The sequence below is a fragment of the Amphiura filiformis genome, unplaced genomic scaffold, assembly GCF_039555335.1.
Source record: "Amphiura filiformis unplaced genomic scaffold, Afil_fr2py scaffold_26, whole genome shotgun sequence".
NCBI classification, from domain to species: Eukaryota; Metazoa; Echinodermata; class Ophiuroidea; order Amphilepidida; family Amphiuridae; genus Amphiura; species Amphiura filiformis.
Genome location: NW_027305490.1, coordinates 759,885 through 776,640, shown reverse-complemented (window position 1 = coordinate 776,640; position 16,756 = coordinate 759,885). Strand labels below are relative to the sequence as shown.

Sequence of the window (16,756 nt, the reverse complement as noted above, 5' to 3'; positions counted from 1 at the left end):
TCAACATACGTATGCACATCAGTACGTTTTATTTGTATCATGTTTCATTCAGTGTCGTTCTGCAATATTTAAAGCCATAATGTGCGATTTCTGTCATTTTTCTGACCATTTTAAGCTGAAGTAACGAGATAAAAAAACACGGACTACACTAGATCTTGGCGGTTCACGTGGACTGAGCTGTATCAGGGGTTTATATGATAATAATATGCAAAATTGAAGTACAACAAATATGGCTCAAGTGTCCGTAATTAAAGCGCGACGTGCCCCCCCCACACACACACCCCACACCTATTATGTGTTTGTCCACACGGGGACCCTGTAGAAAACGGGCCCGGGGTTCTCCCTGGTTAAAGTTATACGGGCATGTGCCTTGGGGTATCTTTTCAGCGATTTTGGCGATTTGGAAAATTATTTTTTGGCCCAATTTTAGTTCACTACCCCCCTATTGAAATTTCGGTTCAGTAAGCCCCTTTTTTGCCCAAAAATCAGGGCAGCACACCTCATATAGGCCCCTATACCAAATTTAAGTTCATATGTCCAGTCATGCTCCAACTAACGCACAGTTTACACTCATATAACACCCCGAATAACACCTATTAAAAATAAGTGTAACGCTATAATTGACTTTTTGCTTTCAAAACGTTGACATTCGTTTAGCAGAGTTATGTGAATACAAGTTTAATATGCCATGGATTACACTATTTTGTAAAAACATTCAAATTATAGTATAGCCACGTTTCTAGAGCACTGCTCTGCATGCACCGAATGGCCGACAAAACTCCTCCTTTCGCTAAAACAGCTGCTATAATATCACTTGTGTAGAAAATGGACTAGTTCATATAAAAATAATAATATAATACTGTCTTTTGCAATGGCTCTTAACTCAGTGTATTTCTTCTAAATATCCACCATATTTGATTCGGTAGGACCCAGTTCTCCATGTCACAGATTTTGAGAAAACTCCTTCAAGAAAGTAAAAGATGAACATGATTTCACGGTATGTCCAGGCCAATGCATAGTCAAACTTGGAAAATGTGATGGGCTCCCTCTGCAAAAGAAAACAATTGAAACGAACTTTTAGAATCTTGTGGATCATGAACTTTTTACACCTACATATGACTTAACAATCTATAGACGTGCAAAGTAAAATATTTAGTGCAAAATATGGAGGCGCATGCAGGGCAAACTCTGTTTGTGACCAATCACATAAATGGGTAGACTTTGCAGGAAAAAATCAAACTTGAGATAATACTGTCGCTGTCATGTTACTTATTAAATTGAGTAGAGATTTGCCGGCTTTGTTTTGAGACTCACCTGTAACGCCATGAGTTGAAGATAGTCTAGAAAAAACCATTGTAATATATGACACACGAAGAATAATACTGGGTCTACGTTGAACAGATACCATCCAGCCCACGACACAAAGAAACCGAGAGGTAAACATTCTGATAAAGGTTCAAAGATTAAAGTTGCAGGACTTGTAGCTAAACGAACGGTTGTCCACCTGAAAGGAACAAAATTATTCATAAATGAAAATATGCATGGTATACATGCAGGCCCGTACGCAGGGGGGTGCGGGGGGTGCGACCGCACCTCCCCAAATTTTCAAAAGTATACAAAAAGTCCCAAAAATTAAGAATTTGCGAGCGTAGCGAGCAAAAAAATCAGGGTTTTTAGGTTTTTTTGATCAAAAAAGGTCCAAATTTTGGGAAAAAGTCCACTTTTCACAAAATCGCACCCCCCCTTGGGAAAAAAGTCCACTTTTTCAAAATCAGCACCCCCCCAAAAAAAAATCCTGCGTACGGGCCTGTTTAATACATGTATGTATTACAACTATAAATACGACGACCAAAGACCTCACAGCCCTCAAGATGCAGAGAATATATCATCTCATATTGGCTATTCCAGAAAATAAATGCACACCCCCTATAGAGGAGTAAATTTTCAGGTGTGCTTTCTGAAAACGACTAGAATTCCAGTTGCCAATATTACTGGAAAAAGCTTGGAAATACAATAAAATGAATGAAAAATCATGTAATTGTCCGAAATGAGCTCTCAAATAATTGAAGATTTCTGATTTTGAACTATTTTTCAACTGGATATTTTTGCCTTTGGGCACTTTAAAAGTCTGGATTTCCAACAATCACGACTGGAAAAAGTACGGAAATCCGAACTCCTCTATAGGGGGTGTGCACATCTATTTTCTGTAACAGCCCAATGTATCGGACAGGTGCGTATCGCATGGGTGCGAAGAAATTGACCACAAGATCATTCCGAGCCAAAGGAGCTCAATGGGCCAGCCCCATATTTTTCGCTATGGGTAAGCAAGGACGACACAATTATAATTGAGAAGTTGTGACACGAATTGGCGAAATCTTTTTGAAAATGTGTCTTTCATTTTGTACCCAAACCTAAGCGCCATGATCATATACTGCTAAGCTCTACTACCTCTGATATCTACTGTACGTACTTGTGTTATCTATAAGCTGTTATCTACTGTAGACATGTGTTTATACTAGTATACTTATACATGTATAACAGATGATCTCTAATATCTACTTATAGGCCTATATCTCACTCCCACCCACACACTGGCACCCCACTTACCTAACCATTCTGCTCCTGAAAGATTGTAGTGATGGATTACCTGCATTCTGCATTGCTGGAAAATAGCTCAGGCTCATACTATAACCACTGCAAATAACAAATGATGATTTTACTATATGTAACATTTCTACAATAAATATACATAATAACGAATTAAAAGCAAGATCTATAATGATGTGGAATGCAACAGTTGATCTGTAGTATACTGTAACATTTTCATATTCCTGTTAAAACTGGTCCTGTAAGCCTCTTTATGTACAAAGAGATATTTTGCTTCATGGAACATCCGTGGGAACATATTTTGTGCCATTTGGATGAAACATCAAAGTAGAGCGTACCGGCTGAAATTTCCAGGAGACAAAATTGCATATTCGTCCCGCTGAATGGCTCCCAGATATACGCTTTCTTAGGCATATTCAATCATTTTCCTCTTTTTTTCTTCATATCAACTCTACATAATAATAAGCATTTCTTTTTTAGCAATTATAATTTAAGGAAATATCTGCAAATACATCCAAAAGTATAAATTAATACATCATCCGTATACGTCAATGATTTTGTATATCCATTATTGACGTAGTGGAATAGCATACGCACCTTTTTACACAAGCTTCACCCATGTAAAAATCTTCAGATATGTACTTGGCAAATTCAACCAGACCACCAGCCTCTTCTAAGACGCATTTTCTGATTAAATTGGACATACCAGATACACAGTTGATTCCTAGGACACTCAGACTGATATACACCCGTGCGAGAGCACCACCAAAATAAACCTGAAAAGTAAGATAACAATTATGATAGGTAAAATATTCATATGATTACCAAAGGTTCGCCGTCGCAAATAATAAAGGAGACAAGTAGAAAAGTGATCCCGCCTGGGAATCGAACCCAGGACCTTAGGTTTACGAGACCTGTGCCTTAACCATTCGGCCACGGGAGCTTCATGATCAGGCTGGTTGAAATTCGAACCCATAAGCGGTCACTTAAAGGTGTGTCGAATGATGATTAAAAGCTCTAATGAATTTAGTAGTGTGATAGTGACGATGGTACTGGTGTAAGAATAGATGACTGTTGGCGTCGATGGATGATGACGATGACACTGAAAACACTAATTACCTTCTCTAATACGGCTGGGAATCCCTTTCTATCTGTACAAAAAGGAAGACCTTGTACCAGCCCTACTTTCGGACCCATCCGTGCTACCATGTCTATTAAAATGTCTGAATATGCTGTAGAAGAAAACAAAATCTGTAAGAAAACTCTTAATACCGATCTGAATTTTGCTGATGCTAGCTATTAACCATATCAACCGTTATTGTGTGCCCAAGGGCGGGTATTAAATCCAATGTGGGCACTTTTCGGCAAGTCAGATCTGACAAACAATTTTGGTAAACAAATTTATTTTACAAAATAGAACGAACGAGATCTAACGCGCAAAATGACGTCTCTGCTCACCAAGTCTGTGTTACTTACAATTTCTTTTTGGACAACATCTTTTGTAATATGGGTTAATAATGTGGTCTCTTGAAGATCAGAGGCATACATTTTTGGCACGCCGATTTCGACATGTTAGGTCGAGAATTTAAGAGTAAAGCGATTTTTGGCTTGCAATTTGGAGAAATTCCATGGGACAGACAATAATTTCAAAATATGCCCCATATAGGTACTGCTCATATCATACACAATACTAAAGTATCGTTTTAAATCCCTTACCTTGTATGCCACTATCACTGATTAGTACGATTTCATATTTGCTAGCCTTGTAACCAGGCATTATGTTGTTCATTTTTGGATTTTCACCTATTTTATTTCCTCCTGAAAATCAAGAAAGAGAAAATTTAAATAATGATAAAATATATATTAATAGTTAATGCCATGTGTTTATGCGAAGATATAGGGGAAAATATCTGTTTAACGAATAAAGGTATGAATAGGTAGGTCGGCTGATGTCCTGGTTCGTCAAAACACATTTCAGGTTATACAGGGTGTATCAAAATGATTGGTACCGACGACTTTTCATTTTTTACCGATTTCTTTTACTATTTTTGTACCAGTTTGGGGTAAATCGTTTACATATTTGTAATTATAGTAGTTTTATCTTCTCTAAAAATTTTAGATCATAAAGATAGCACATTCTGTTCAGAAGTTACATCGTAACGCTGGATCAGTAGCGCAACATTTTCAAAGCTCTATTTTACTACAAATACCTTGTGAGAATGATATGTTGAAAATCATGGAAATGTTAAATTTTTCCTTGCCTATTTCTTCATTCATAATATATATAAATGTTCTAATCAATATTTATTGGTTGAGAGTAATATTATTGACTTGAATAATTTAGGTGGGGTGAAATAAGTTTGTGTATCAACACCTTCCAGTGCAGTAATTTAAATTGTAGTTATTGAGATTACTATTAAGTAGATGGTGTGGCAGAATGGCTATAGACTGTTGGCAGTGTAGGTTAGGTTAGACCTGGTAAAAGTATTCCACGGTATTCCACACTTCAGCGTGCATTCATAGTAAAGAATCGTTGGTTGACACGAAGCTATGGAGAAGTGCAGAGAAGATTTTAAAGACACGTTTCTAAGCGCAAGGATTATCTCATGCAAACATGCTATCTACCTCATCATATCCGTACTTGCTCTTCACTTGAATCGTTTAAATCATGTCTAAAAACTCATCTTATGAATATTGCTTATGATTAAGTTCTTGTTTTTCTGTATCTTGTTTTCATAATATTTTGTTGTTGTTTGGTTTCATTGCTATATTTTTGCTTGAGCTCTTTGTTGCGCCATGAGTGCTTTTTGCAGATTTGTGCGCGATATAAATGTTCATTATTATTATTATTATTATTAACTAATGTTTCACAATTTGATATGGGCAGTTACAGAACGGATTCATCCCAGGTGTTAAGTTCATTCAAGATAGGGCTTCACCTCACACTGCCAGGGTGGTAAGGCAGGGACTTCGGGATCTTTCTTTCTAAAAGCATGTGTAAAGCATTTTTTTGTTATGTAGACTGAGGTGAGATATTGAAGAGCATGTATGCAATAAATAGTTCAAGCAGTGAACCGATTCATCTTGTGTTGTGTAGGTAAAACCATGATTACGTCGATTTTCTCCCAGATGCATCAACCTATCATCTCCAGATTATCAGATCAATAAGTTAACTTATGCCCCTTTCTATTTAAAGTACAAAAACTGTATTAATTAGCAATTTTATATTTTTGATATATTTTTGAAAATGTCACATACCCCGGTACCAATCATTTTGATACACCCTGTACCGGTACGTCACACACAGGCTCAAAAGTACGTTTTGCGTGGATCCCCCGGCACAGGTAAGCGCACGTTGTACGTATCTATATAGTAGAACATTGTGTGCACACAAACAATAGGCCTACACCACATTTTCGAGAAGATATCGAAGCTTTTCCTTATATTAGCATTCATTTTACGCGAGTCTTCTGCCACCGTTACAAACGCACAAATATTTTATTTAGGGAATATCGGTCTTACGTTTTTTATTATATATTCTCCAGATAAGGCAAACAAGTAAACTTTTTTAATAAAAAAAGTATACCGTATTCCCGCCGTAGTTTGCCTTTAAAATCAATAATTAATTTGGGAGATTTCCTAAAAATGTCTCAAGATTATAACTCAAAGGGCAAATGTTGAACAAACACATTTTTTAAATTTGTTCCCAGTATGAGTCGAGGGGTGTGGAGTGGTAGGGTTGTGTGGGTGTATTGACTGCCTATAAAACATTTGTTCTGTGTGTGACCCCTGCACAGTGTCTTCGACCCTATATCTTCATGGCAGGAATCGCCATGGTAGGTTAAATCCACAGCCACGATTAGCCATCTGGTTCAAACCTTTAAAGCTCTTTTAAACTAATAATTAGTCGAGGGACATAACTAAGGCTACTCACAATAGCCGGGTAATCGATCTTGGTTGTGCGTGATTAAGCTTGTATACCCCATTGAGGTCAATGGTCATCGACTTTTATACTGCCTACAGTGAGTGCAGCTGTACTACACGCTGCACGCTGTAGTCCATAACAGGACCAACGCAATATAAAATGGTCAAATTTTGAGTTCAAAGCGCACGGCCAATTTTCAAAGCGCATTCTAGCGACTATCATATCTGTTCAACACGTATTTCCAAGTTTATGAGACCAAATCTGGTTTCTTGAGAAAAAAATCATGACGGGAGATATTCATCATTTTCTAACCCGGTATCAGAAGATTTTCGTCTGATATCAAAATCGTGCATAGCAATTCACGTGTATCGATCCCGTGTATTCATTTTAGTGTCCCTTCTGCACCAAATAATTATTAGCCAGGCGGTGTCGGTGTGCCCTGTTACTGGTAAGCGTACGTTAATAACAATGTTGTATTTACTGACCAACATTTAATTCATAATTACGATGGCTGGGGCGTGGGGGGGGGGGGAGGGTGGTGTGTAATGAATGTGGGGGGGAGGTGTGTTAGTGTTCGTGTGTATATTTGTCTATCCTCTGTCTATCTTTCTGGTTGTTATAATAATTATTTGTTTAATTTGTTTATCTGTTACTGGTATAAGCGCACGCTGATAACAATGTTTGATGGTTTATAACATACTCATATTCGTGTGGGGTGGGAAGGTGGTGTTCTTGATTGGGAGAGTATAGACATATAGGGGTGAGTTTGCGGGCGTGTTGGGGAATTGCGGGGTGGGGTATTTGTGTGTGGGGTGTGTGTGTATGTGCCTGTTTGTCTATCTTTGCTGCATGTTATTTTGTTTTGCATTTGTCCCCATTAACTGGTAAGAGCACGTTGATAACAATGTTGTAACAATGTTGCGGGTGGGAGTGTATACGTGGGTAGAAATTCTGGCACGGATGGACCAGGTAACGGGTTGCCCAACTAATAGTAATATGGAAAATGGCGATGGGACTCACGCCACGCAGTGAGCTGTCATCTCGTATCCATTATGAATGGGTTATAATTCTAGTAGGCCTATAGTAAACCAGTATGCCTACTTGTACTTACCTATGAATAATTGTGCGTCTATATCTGGGTATTTTGTCATGAGTAATTCTACTACCTGAAGGCACGGGTCTCCTTCTAATTGAACGCATAGTAATAATTCGTACTGTGTGCAAAGGAAAAAATGGATATGAGATTACATTTTATAAATTGGTACTTCTATATAGTTATTAGGGCCTAAAATATTGCTAGGAAATTCTCCGAATGAACATTTCATTTTTGTATCATAGTAGGCCTACTTTCCTGCATGTTGCTTCCGTTTACCTTCTTCCATACTTAGCAAGTTATCATAATCATATATATCACAAAAAAACATGCAACGTAAGTTTTGACATTTTTGGATTTGTTATACGCGGTTGCTGCCGTTTTATTTATATTTTTCTCAGGTTTTTTTTTTTTTTTGAGGGGTGGGGTTGGGGAAGGGTTATCATATTATGTTTTATACTTACCTTAGGGTAATTAATATTAAAATATGTTTCCAAATTGTCTTGTAAATGTGGATCAACACCAACAAGAGGTTTTAAAATAGAAACACCAGGTAGCTCTTCTTTTGACATATTCACACTTGGCTTTTGATATAAGACATACTTGCTGCGGAAAACGAAAAAAAAAACCACCAATCAATTGTTATATCGTCTATTGAAAATTAGTCTGCAGTGTTTTAAAATGAAACTTTTGGTTACCGACCTAAGTTTTCGATCCCAGCATGCATGATTTTTCATCAAACGGTATTGATCAAAAGTATAGCCTATACTATACTCTAGCCATAATCAATGACCTGAAATATTTGTGTTGATTTTTATTTTTCCCAGAAAGAACCTTGGAAAAGAACCTTGTACTTGCACCATCTATTACATATTTCATCCTATTAATTCTATATTTCGGTAGGAAATGTTGAGAATAGCAATAGAGGCCCAAGTATAAGTTTCTATTACCATACAGGGTGTCCCAGAAAAAATTACCGGGCAAATGAATTTGGACGCCAGTCGAAAAATAGACATCAGAATCTAAAAATCTAAACATCAGCGTGTAGCCCATCTTATTCTGCATCTTATACGCCAATTTTACTGGAATCAGTTGACTGATCGTGAAGAAATGAGCGATTACATAACGCATGTGTCAATTCACTTCATTCCAAGTTTGAAAGAAAGATCATTCAACACAATGCGCACGAGTAGTTAAACTGTCAATGGGCTTCATATTTGAAATCCTTTTCGTTCTTTTTAAACAACCTGTTTCTTGCAAAACATTTAATTAGGTTTTGTTCAAATTTGAAAACCTGCACGATATTGAAAATGAAAGCTTGCATTTTCGTTAATGTTGATATAAATGTTGCATGAAGAATACTACATAAAGAATTCCAGCTGGCTTAAAATTTTCTCACACACATATGTTTTCGGAATATTTCCAAGAAATTGTATTGCAAAGTTTAAATCTTTTAAAACTTCAACATTAATGTTGCGTGGTATCAAAAATCACACCTAAAGCTGTAAGCACTTGATCATTGTCATTCTTGGCTCAAATGTTCTTTGTAAAGTATATTTGCACAGCTTAAAGAATTAAAGTTTGAGAGCTTCCAATTATTGTAGAGATCAAAGTTTTCTCGGACAAACTGTTATTCATCTTCAGTGAAAGCATGAATGACATAACACCGTCGGATTTTAGTAGATAATGTGGACTAAATTTAATGAGATACACAAACTTTAGGAAGCGGTGAGCGAGTATGAAAAAAGCGCATGTTGATCAAACTTGGAATGAACTGCATTGATGCACGCATTAGGCAATCGTTCATTTCTTCGAAACCAGTCAACCGAATCAAATAAAAGTTTCGTATGTGATGCACAACAAAATAGGCTATGCGCTACATTTTGAATTTGTTGATTCTGATGTCTATTTCTCGACTTACGTTCAATTTTATTCACTCGGTAATTTTTTCTGGGACACCCTGTATATACTAATATACCGGTTATAATCGCCTATTATTGAGAAACATGAAACTTGACTAAAACGTAATTTGCCCAAGCCTACATGTCAGACTCGGAGATCAACATATAGTAATGACATAATAATAATGATATTAGGTAAAATTATGAAAATAAAATCCCCATGGAGATCGTGTGCTCTCAAATACGGTGACTTCGATACCCAGGTTCTTAATTTTATCACAATTAATATTGTTACGGATGGTAATAAGTAAACAAAGGAATAAGTTGTCCAAACAATAATCTTATTATAACATCGCCCCATAAAGATATCCAAAAATATACGCATTTGATGCTATAAATATGTTGTGGCCAATTGAGTAAATAGTGTTTATTTGAACTGGCCGGAACGGAAACTGTAGTTACGAAATGAAATGTACTATAATTGAGTATATATACATGTATAGTATTATTCTAAATCATTCAGAGGGCAAAATGTGCATAATACGAGATCCGGTATTTATTAATTCATGAATCAAAAATATTATGTATATATTTACATTTATAGCATAGAGGTCAGGTCACATATATATAGGACTTCGAACATTTTTGGACAAAGATTCTAATCACTGACGTACACACTGTCTTTTATATCTTCACGTGTTTGTCATTTCTGTAAAACCAGATATTCACTAATCTCAATTTGAGGTATAGGAATTAAAAAGAAACTATGTGCTACTGTTGATCTTAGTTTCTTGCATATTTTGTGAAGTTTAGGACACCAATAAAAGCCAGTGGGCCTTAAAAGGGGCGTGTTCATAGGCCTACCATTAAACAATGTTAAAAAATTGTTTCCAAATTTTGAGTTTGCTCCAGCGGTTTTCATATGAGAAGCAAAATATGTATAAACAAATGCCCATGCATATAACATCTAAAACGAAACATGTATACATAGCGCGGAGGTTAAATTTTACTGGAGTATAGTGAGAAAAATATGAGCTTCCTTCCCGGGCTTTTAATACCAAGTTTTGATGAAGAAAAATGGGGGAAAAGCTGTCGATCGGGTCAAATGACCTTGAATTCAATCAAAAAGTTTGAAACTAGAGCGTTCTGCATAATGGTTGATTTTTTATCCCGGGGTTTTTAATGAAGAAACGATCCATTTTCCCCCATTGACCGTGTATCACTCCCTTGAATATTCAATCAAAAAGATTAATTTGCAATCTCTTGCCGTGCAAGTCGACCGAATATTCCATCGAATTATTTGAATTTTCAATCTATTTAATTAGATTAATTCTAATTTAATCTAAAGGATTCTCAAGTTTTCGTGATTGAAGTTTATAGGAATCTCTTCCAATTGATTATTCAATCGAAATGATTGGCATTCATTGTTGTTTTTCAATCTTTTACCGACAGAAGTAAGGGCCAAATTCAATTGAAAAAAAAGGGAGCGATTGAAAACATTGACTCTAAAAAGATTGAAATCTCATTTCAACCAATAAGTACATGTAATGCATGCCATATGCCTATTGGACATGTTGGAAGGTGAAATCAGTCTACAAAAAGCCCGGACAAAAAGCGTTCGAGTTAATCTAAAATCCCATTTTAAGCTATTTTACAATCTGTATTGACCTATCATCATGATCATCAACCGAAAAGATTGAAACACTTTAATCAATTTACAATCCGGACCTTGCAAGAGTATCTTTGATATAAATATACAACATCATGTGAGAATAAACCTTGAAATAAATAAATGGCATGATAGTCAAATGGACTGATATGATGCAACACGCAAAGGTCACGATATTCATACCAGTTGACTCATGACAAATATTTGTTACATAATATTCTTATTGGATGTGTATAATGTGTATATATCAGATAAGATAGGGATATTCCAGCGTCCATCCCACATTCTAAACATCTTTCTCTATAATTTCAGGCGTTTATACCGGGGGCCTACTCTTCTAAAATGTACTAAAAACAACAAATTATTAAACCAGTCCTGATTGTCAATTTAAACATGTAAAATGTTGTTTTAAAACTCGTTCTTTTGTGATATGAAAAACAAAATCGTATTTTAGCTTATTTTAACGAGTAGGCCCCTACTTGTGCAAAAAAGTAAAAAGGGCGTTTATTTATACCAGCATCAACTTGCCATCAAGAATACATGCACTTGCACTCTCAAAGAACTCGTGTTTTCGATTTCTTATTATATTATGATCAGCAATATTTGAGCCTCAACCTGACGAACGTGACAGCCCAATAGCCTCCTTTCAAGCTTTTTTTATATCATTTTACTTCAATTTGAAAGAAAATTACAAAAGGGTTTACACATATATTTTGTGCGAGTATAATTGCGAGATGTGTCAATATCTTATATCACACAATTGAACCAATGATATTTTGATTTTTTTATGTGGTTTGGGATTTTATATTATATGATAACTTACGCATAAATAATTCCAATAAAATGAAATAGAAGTAACATAATTTCCAATGCAAATGCAATTACACATAGTGAAAATACAATTTCACTTGATGGTATTCCAATATCCCAGTCTAATATATCATGCATCTTCTTGCTGCTAAAAGTTGTATAATTACAGGGATACGGATCCGGGTATAATCCCGATATCATCATTGATGTGGTTCGGTATCCTCCCGGGGTATCCTCAGCCTCTAGTAGTTTCTCCGGTGATTAGCTATATAGTCTGGCACGGTGTTTGTTTCCAATTTTACTTGGAATTGCGCTATGATTTCATATCGAGATGGTCCAACAGTTTAATCAAAACGATGAAATTTCAAATAATTCGTAATCCATGCATCATGACCAGGGTGATATCACAATTTGATACCAATCCTCATATTAACTATAGCTCGGTATCACGAGTATCGCGATATCGTCAATGCCGGCAAAAATTAGTCAACCGGATGATTCTTGTTATATACTTCCATGCGACGGTGTGTGAATAAAATCTTCACTGTGTTCACAAAAAGTACACGAAAGTCAGTGAAAGTTCAGTCACAACATAGTGCAGTTATTCTGCCCAGCAAACATGATGCGACCTTTGCAGTACTTCAACCTGGTTAACATGAAATTAGTTCAGTATAAAAATCAAACGATTTTTTTATATATTTCTTAAAATTGCAAGCCCGGGTTTGTCTGCTGGTGCATGGTGCCACATCGGTAGACAACGGGTTAAATTCGTCTGAGCATGACAATCTCACCGTCACACGCGACTGTCATTTTTTTGAAAACACGAGAAAGAGGCGTATCTACAAAATAAACTTATTGCTGCCAGAAGTAAAAAAAAAAGCAATTAAATCTCGCATTGGTACAAAAACTCGGTCGTTTCATCCATGGACTCGAACCGCTTCTTAAAAAGATGACATAAAATAAATGACATTGATATACTGCTTTTTCAAAGGAGCACCAATAAGAACAATCCGGGAGAACAATAGGCCAGGCCTAATATAGGTTACAGTCTGCACAAGATTTGTCACTTTTGTAAATAAAATACGGCAGCTATAATAGCTATTCATGATTACGAAAGGGCTACGACACAAGACAAGCAAAAAGCAAATATAATCTTTGGACTTCGTACATTGTACGGTCATTGGTAACTTTTACACGAGAGGCGGTCAATAAGTTCGTAGAACAAAGTATGTTACTCCGGGAGTGTTACTTTGTCACAGGATAATGAATTTGTTCCCCGGGATTTGGTCTCATTTGAAAGCTTGTTCCTACACAGCATTACTGCGCTTTCTGACATCGAATTTGCGCCCCCACCCCCGGTCTACGAATTCCTGGATCCACGCCTGATGATACCCCATGAATGCGCCTGATGATGATACCCCGAATGATGGAATGAGGGTCCTTGAAGATCACCAATTGGTCCACAAGACTTGCTGACGTCCCCACTATTATAGTACTAATATACGTGTTAATACAAAGGTATTGATTATGATAAAGAACAAAAACAAGAAAAATAAGATAGCAAAAAATATGACAACTATACATATAGAAATGTTTTCAACATAATTCCATTAAAATGTGGGTGGAGTCCCAGAGTCTTCATGCACAAAATTGATAGGCCTACCAGTTGACAGAATCGAGTCCACTTCTCTAGACACTTAAAGAATGAAGGCCAAGACAAGTTTTATTCATATTTGGCTAAATGAGGACATACATGTACAATATGAATATTCACAGCAATTATGAGTCCACTCAGTGGAAGCACCTCAGAGTAAGAAGATCATCGCTGTTTTCTGAGATTCAGGGAGAGTCATGATGGGAGTCGCATGGCTTCCAGTTAGTGAAACGTAGAATGTTAGAATATTAAGTCCTACCCATAATATCAATTGTTTTGCGATTAATGCTGATGAGCCTTCACTGAAGAGTCACATGGAGCAATCGAAAGACTTCCATTTTGTTGACAAAAAAGTTTTCAAGAAAAATTGTGAGAATTTGCTGGTACTTTTTCAAGAAGCCTTATCCTGTTCTACGAATTTATTGACCGCCCTCGTATCTGAATGAAAGTGTATCGGTCACTGATTGGAAAACATCATGCCATTTTCTTCGAGTACGGTAAAAAAAAGGTGGGGTTTGGGCAGGGTGCATATTGGTTTGGACATCATAAGCAAAGTACAAGGCCTGTACATATAAATTATGGATGTACCGTAAACGTTCGCCTAATGACGCTATGGCTTTAGATGGTTCGACGTCCATGCAGATATTTCTGACAGATTTGCTTTAGAATGTCTGTCAATGTTTTTTTCTGACTTGGGGAAATGGTATCTCTTTGTCACACATGAGTAAAGTGGATAACCTCTATTGTTATTGCAGTATAATCTGTCCGCATCCAGCCACTACAATCATGCACCTAGTAACCCAACTGTTTGATCACGTCACGAAAGTTTGTTTTTGAATCATTATGTCATGGTTTCAGACTCTAACTACACGTATCCTTAATGCTGTTGGGATTTTACAAGGATGGCGCTCTCACATTTCTATAAAGTTCATAGCGCCATTAGGCGAACGTTTACAGTAGATATAATTTAATATGCATAACATTTTTTACTCATGATAAAGATGAACCGCGAAGATGAGTGGAATCAGGTCCTACTCGTCGGACTAGGCTGGACAGGTGGAGGGAGCAGAGAGTAGTGCCCTTTTCTGACTCGATACTTCCCGTGTCGCTCGAATAGCAATTTTATGGCGGGTCGACACGAGTTGGGCCCGGTCCCAGGAAAACCGTGTTTTTCCGCGGGTCCCGGCGTTAACAATTTTGCGCACTGAATCCTCACATTTTGCCTTCTGAATCATCATCATATAGAACGCGTGTTAGGCAATGTTATTTTGGAACATTATTATTTTGAATGTTTTTTGCTTTCCTTGCTATCTTCTGTAGATAGCATTAAGGGCCTTGATTCATACCTCAAATTTGTTTCTTTATGTTTAATGATTTTTTAATGATATGACTGTCTACCAAAGATAGAAATCATGCCGGTTTTATATGAGACAAAAAGTAATTCTTTGCGTACTGAATGAATCATCATTGTTTTTTGTTTTGTTTTGTTTTTGTTTTCTTTTTGTTTTGCTTTTTTGTTTTGTTTATTATTTTCTTTTCTTCATGTTCCCAATAATCTCTGCTATATAAGTGCCGTTTTAAATTTTGGTCAACTTCTTCATTTTAACATTTCTTTATAGCTGGTATCAATTTAATCACCAGTCTTGTTCCAAAATTCTGACACAGTGTCTATCTTATTTAGAATTTTCAGCAAAATTCAAAAATTTATTTCTTACTCGCCAAAGCGCTGGCCATGGTGTAAAAATTTCACTTTTTTATTAAAAACCTCCATTTTAAAAGTAAAATCCTCAAAATCAGTATTTTGATAATTTCATCACTATTCGGCCTTGATTCATACCTCTAATTTTTTCTTTATATTTAATGATTTTTTTAATGATATGACTGTCTACCGAAGATAGCAATCATGCCGGGTTATACCGTGTCCCAAAAAAAGGTTACATGTAGATTTTTGAAAATAATCTAAGTTAATTTTAACAATTATAAATATCCTTTTCATGACATAATCTATGTACCCTCTTCTAGTACCCCTGTGAATCTCAAGTTCACAACCTACGTACTTCATCCGCATTCCACGCATTCCTGACCAAGCTCTTTACGTGACATAATGCAACACGAGGTTCATTATACCACCGTCACAGCCAACGTGCATTTGGCGGGGAACTTGAGTAGGCCCAGCCATAGCATGGCAGATGCAGTATTTTATTCTGATAAACAAAGAATAAAAATTGTTCAGTTTTATTTCAAGAGTTCAGTCATAAATTTAAAACAAACAGCAGCGATCTCAAGTCAACAAAATCCAAACATGGCCTAAATGCAAAAGATTGTTATTCATTTCACTATTCTGATGACATGAGATACAGCGTGTTCTTTTCTAATGACCACCTTCCTTTGTTTGTAACCACCAAGAGTCAAGAAGTTCTAAAACTGATTTATTTTCAGTGTACAATATTTTATTTTTCAATATCTTTCTTTTGTTCAATAAGTTCAACTATGAAAAATAAAAGAAGCATAAAAGGTAATACAAAAGAAAAAATCTGAAAACAAAGGTGAGCGTGTGTTCAACTTTCGTTGTGCGTTAATTTGATGGTTAGCCACTCGTGACACCCTGTCATCTTGCGCTCATAAGTTAAGTTGCTTTAACGATACGGAATTGAAACTTAGCATACATTTACAAGAAGGATCAATGAATAATATCCGAAAAAATGACATTGTTTTCTTGTACCATCACAAAATGCGGCTCATTTTCTACATGTAACCTTTTTATGGGACACCTTGTATGAGACAAAAAAGTCATTGTTTTTTTTCTTTTTGTTTTCTTTTTGTTTTGCTTTATTGTTTTGTTTATTATTTTCTTTCCTTCATGTTCCCAATAATCTCTGCTATGTAAGTATCGTTTTAAATTTTGGTCAACTTCTTCATTTTAACATTTCTTTATAGCTTTGCATTCGGCCTAATGCCGATTTTTTTTTCTAGGCGCGCGCAAAATTAATGCTGTTTTACCGGCCCGGGATTTTACGCACTGAATCCTCCCATTTTGCCTTCTGAATCATCATCATCTAGAACGTGTGTTATAGGCATTGTTATTTTGGAACATTAT

At 36.3% G+C, this 16,756-nt stretch overlaps 1 protein-coding gene across 1 annotated transcript; it reads right to left on the bottom strand.

Annotated features, from left to right (window-relative positions):
- Positions 1-646: 646 nt before the first annotated feature.
- LOC140143719 (ceramide glucosyltransferase-like) lies at positions 647-12,206 on the bottom strand. The gene is made up of 9 exons (XM_072165532.1): positions 12,019-12,206; positions 8,090-8,231; positions 7,644-7,746; positions 4,324-4,425; positions 3,727-3,839; positions 3,205-3,383; positions 2,608-2,694; positions 1,315-1,504; positions 647-1,048 (listed from the first exon to the last, which is right to left on the bottom strand). Exons 1-9 carry the CDS (start codon positions 12,204-12,206, stop codon positions 884-886), a joined length of 1,269 nt encoding a protein of 422 aa, XP_072021633.1. The 3' UTR covers positions 647-883.
- Between the last annotated feature and the right edge of the window lie 4,550 nt (positions 12,207-16,756).

What these genes read in the sequence shown, in the direction of transcription:
- LOC140143719 (XM_072165532.1), bottom strand. Translation starts at nt 12,206, where the DNA reads ATGATATCGGGATTATACCCGGATCCGTATCCCTGTAATTATACAACT. An exon ending in TTAATATTAATTACCCTAAG is followed by an intron (nt 7,747 to 8,089) that starts GTAAGTATAAAA and finishes CTTTGCACACAG; the next exon opens with TACGAATTATTACTATGCGT. An exon ending in TTCAACTCATGGCGTTACAG is followed by an intron (nt 1,049 to 1,314) that starts GTGAGTCTCAAA and finishes TTTCTTTTGCAG; the next exon opens with AGGGAGCCCATCACATTTTC.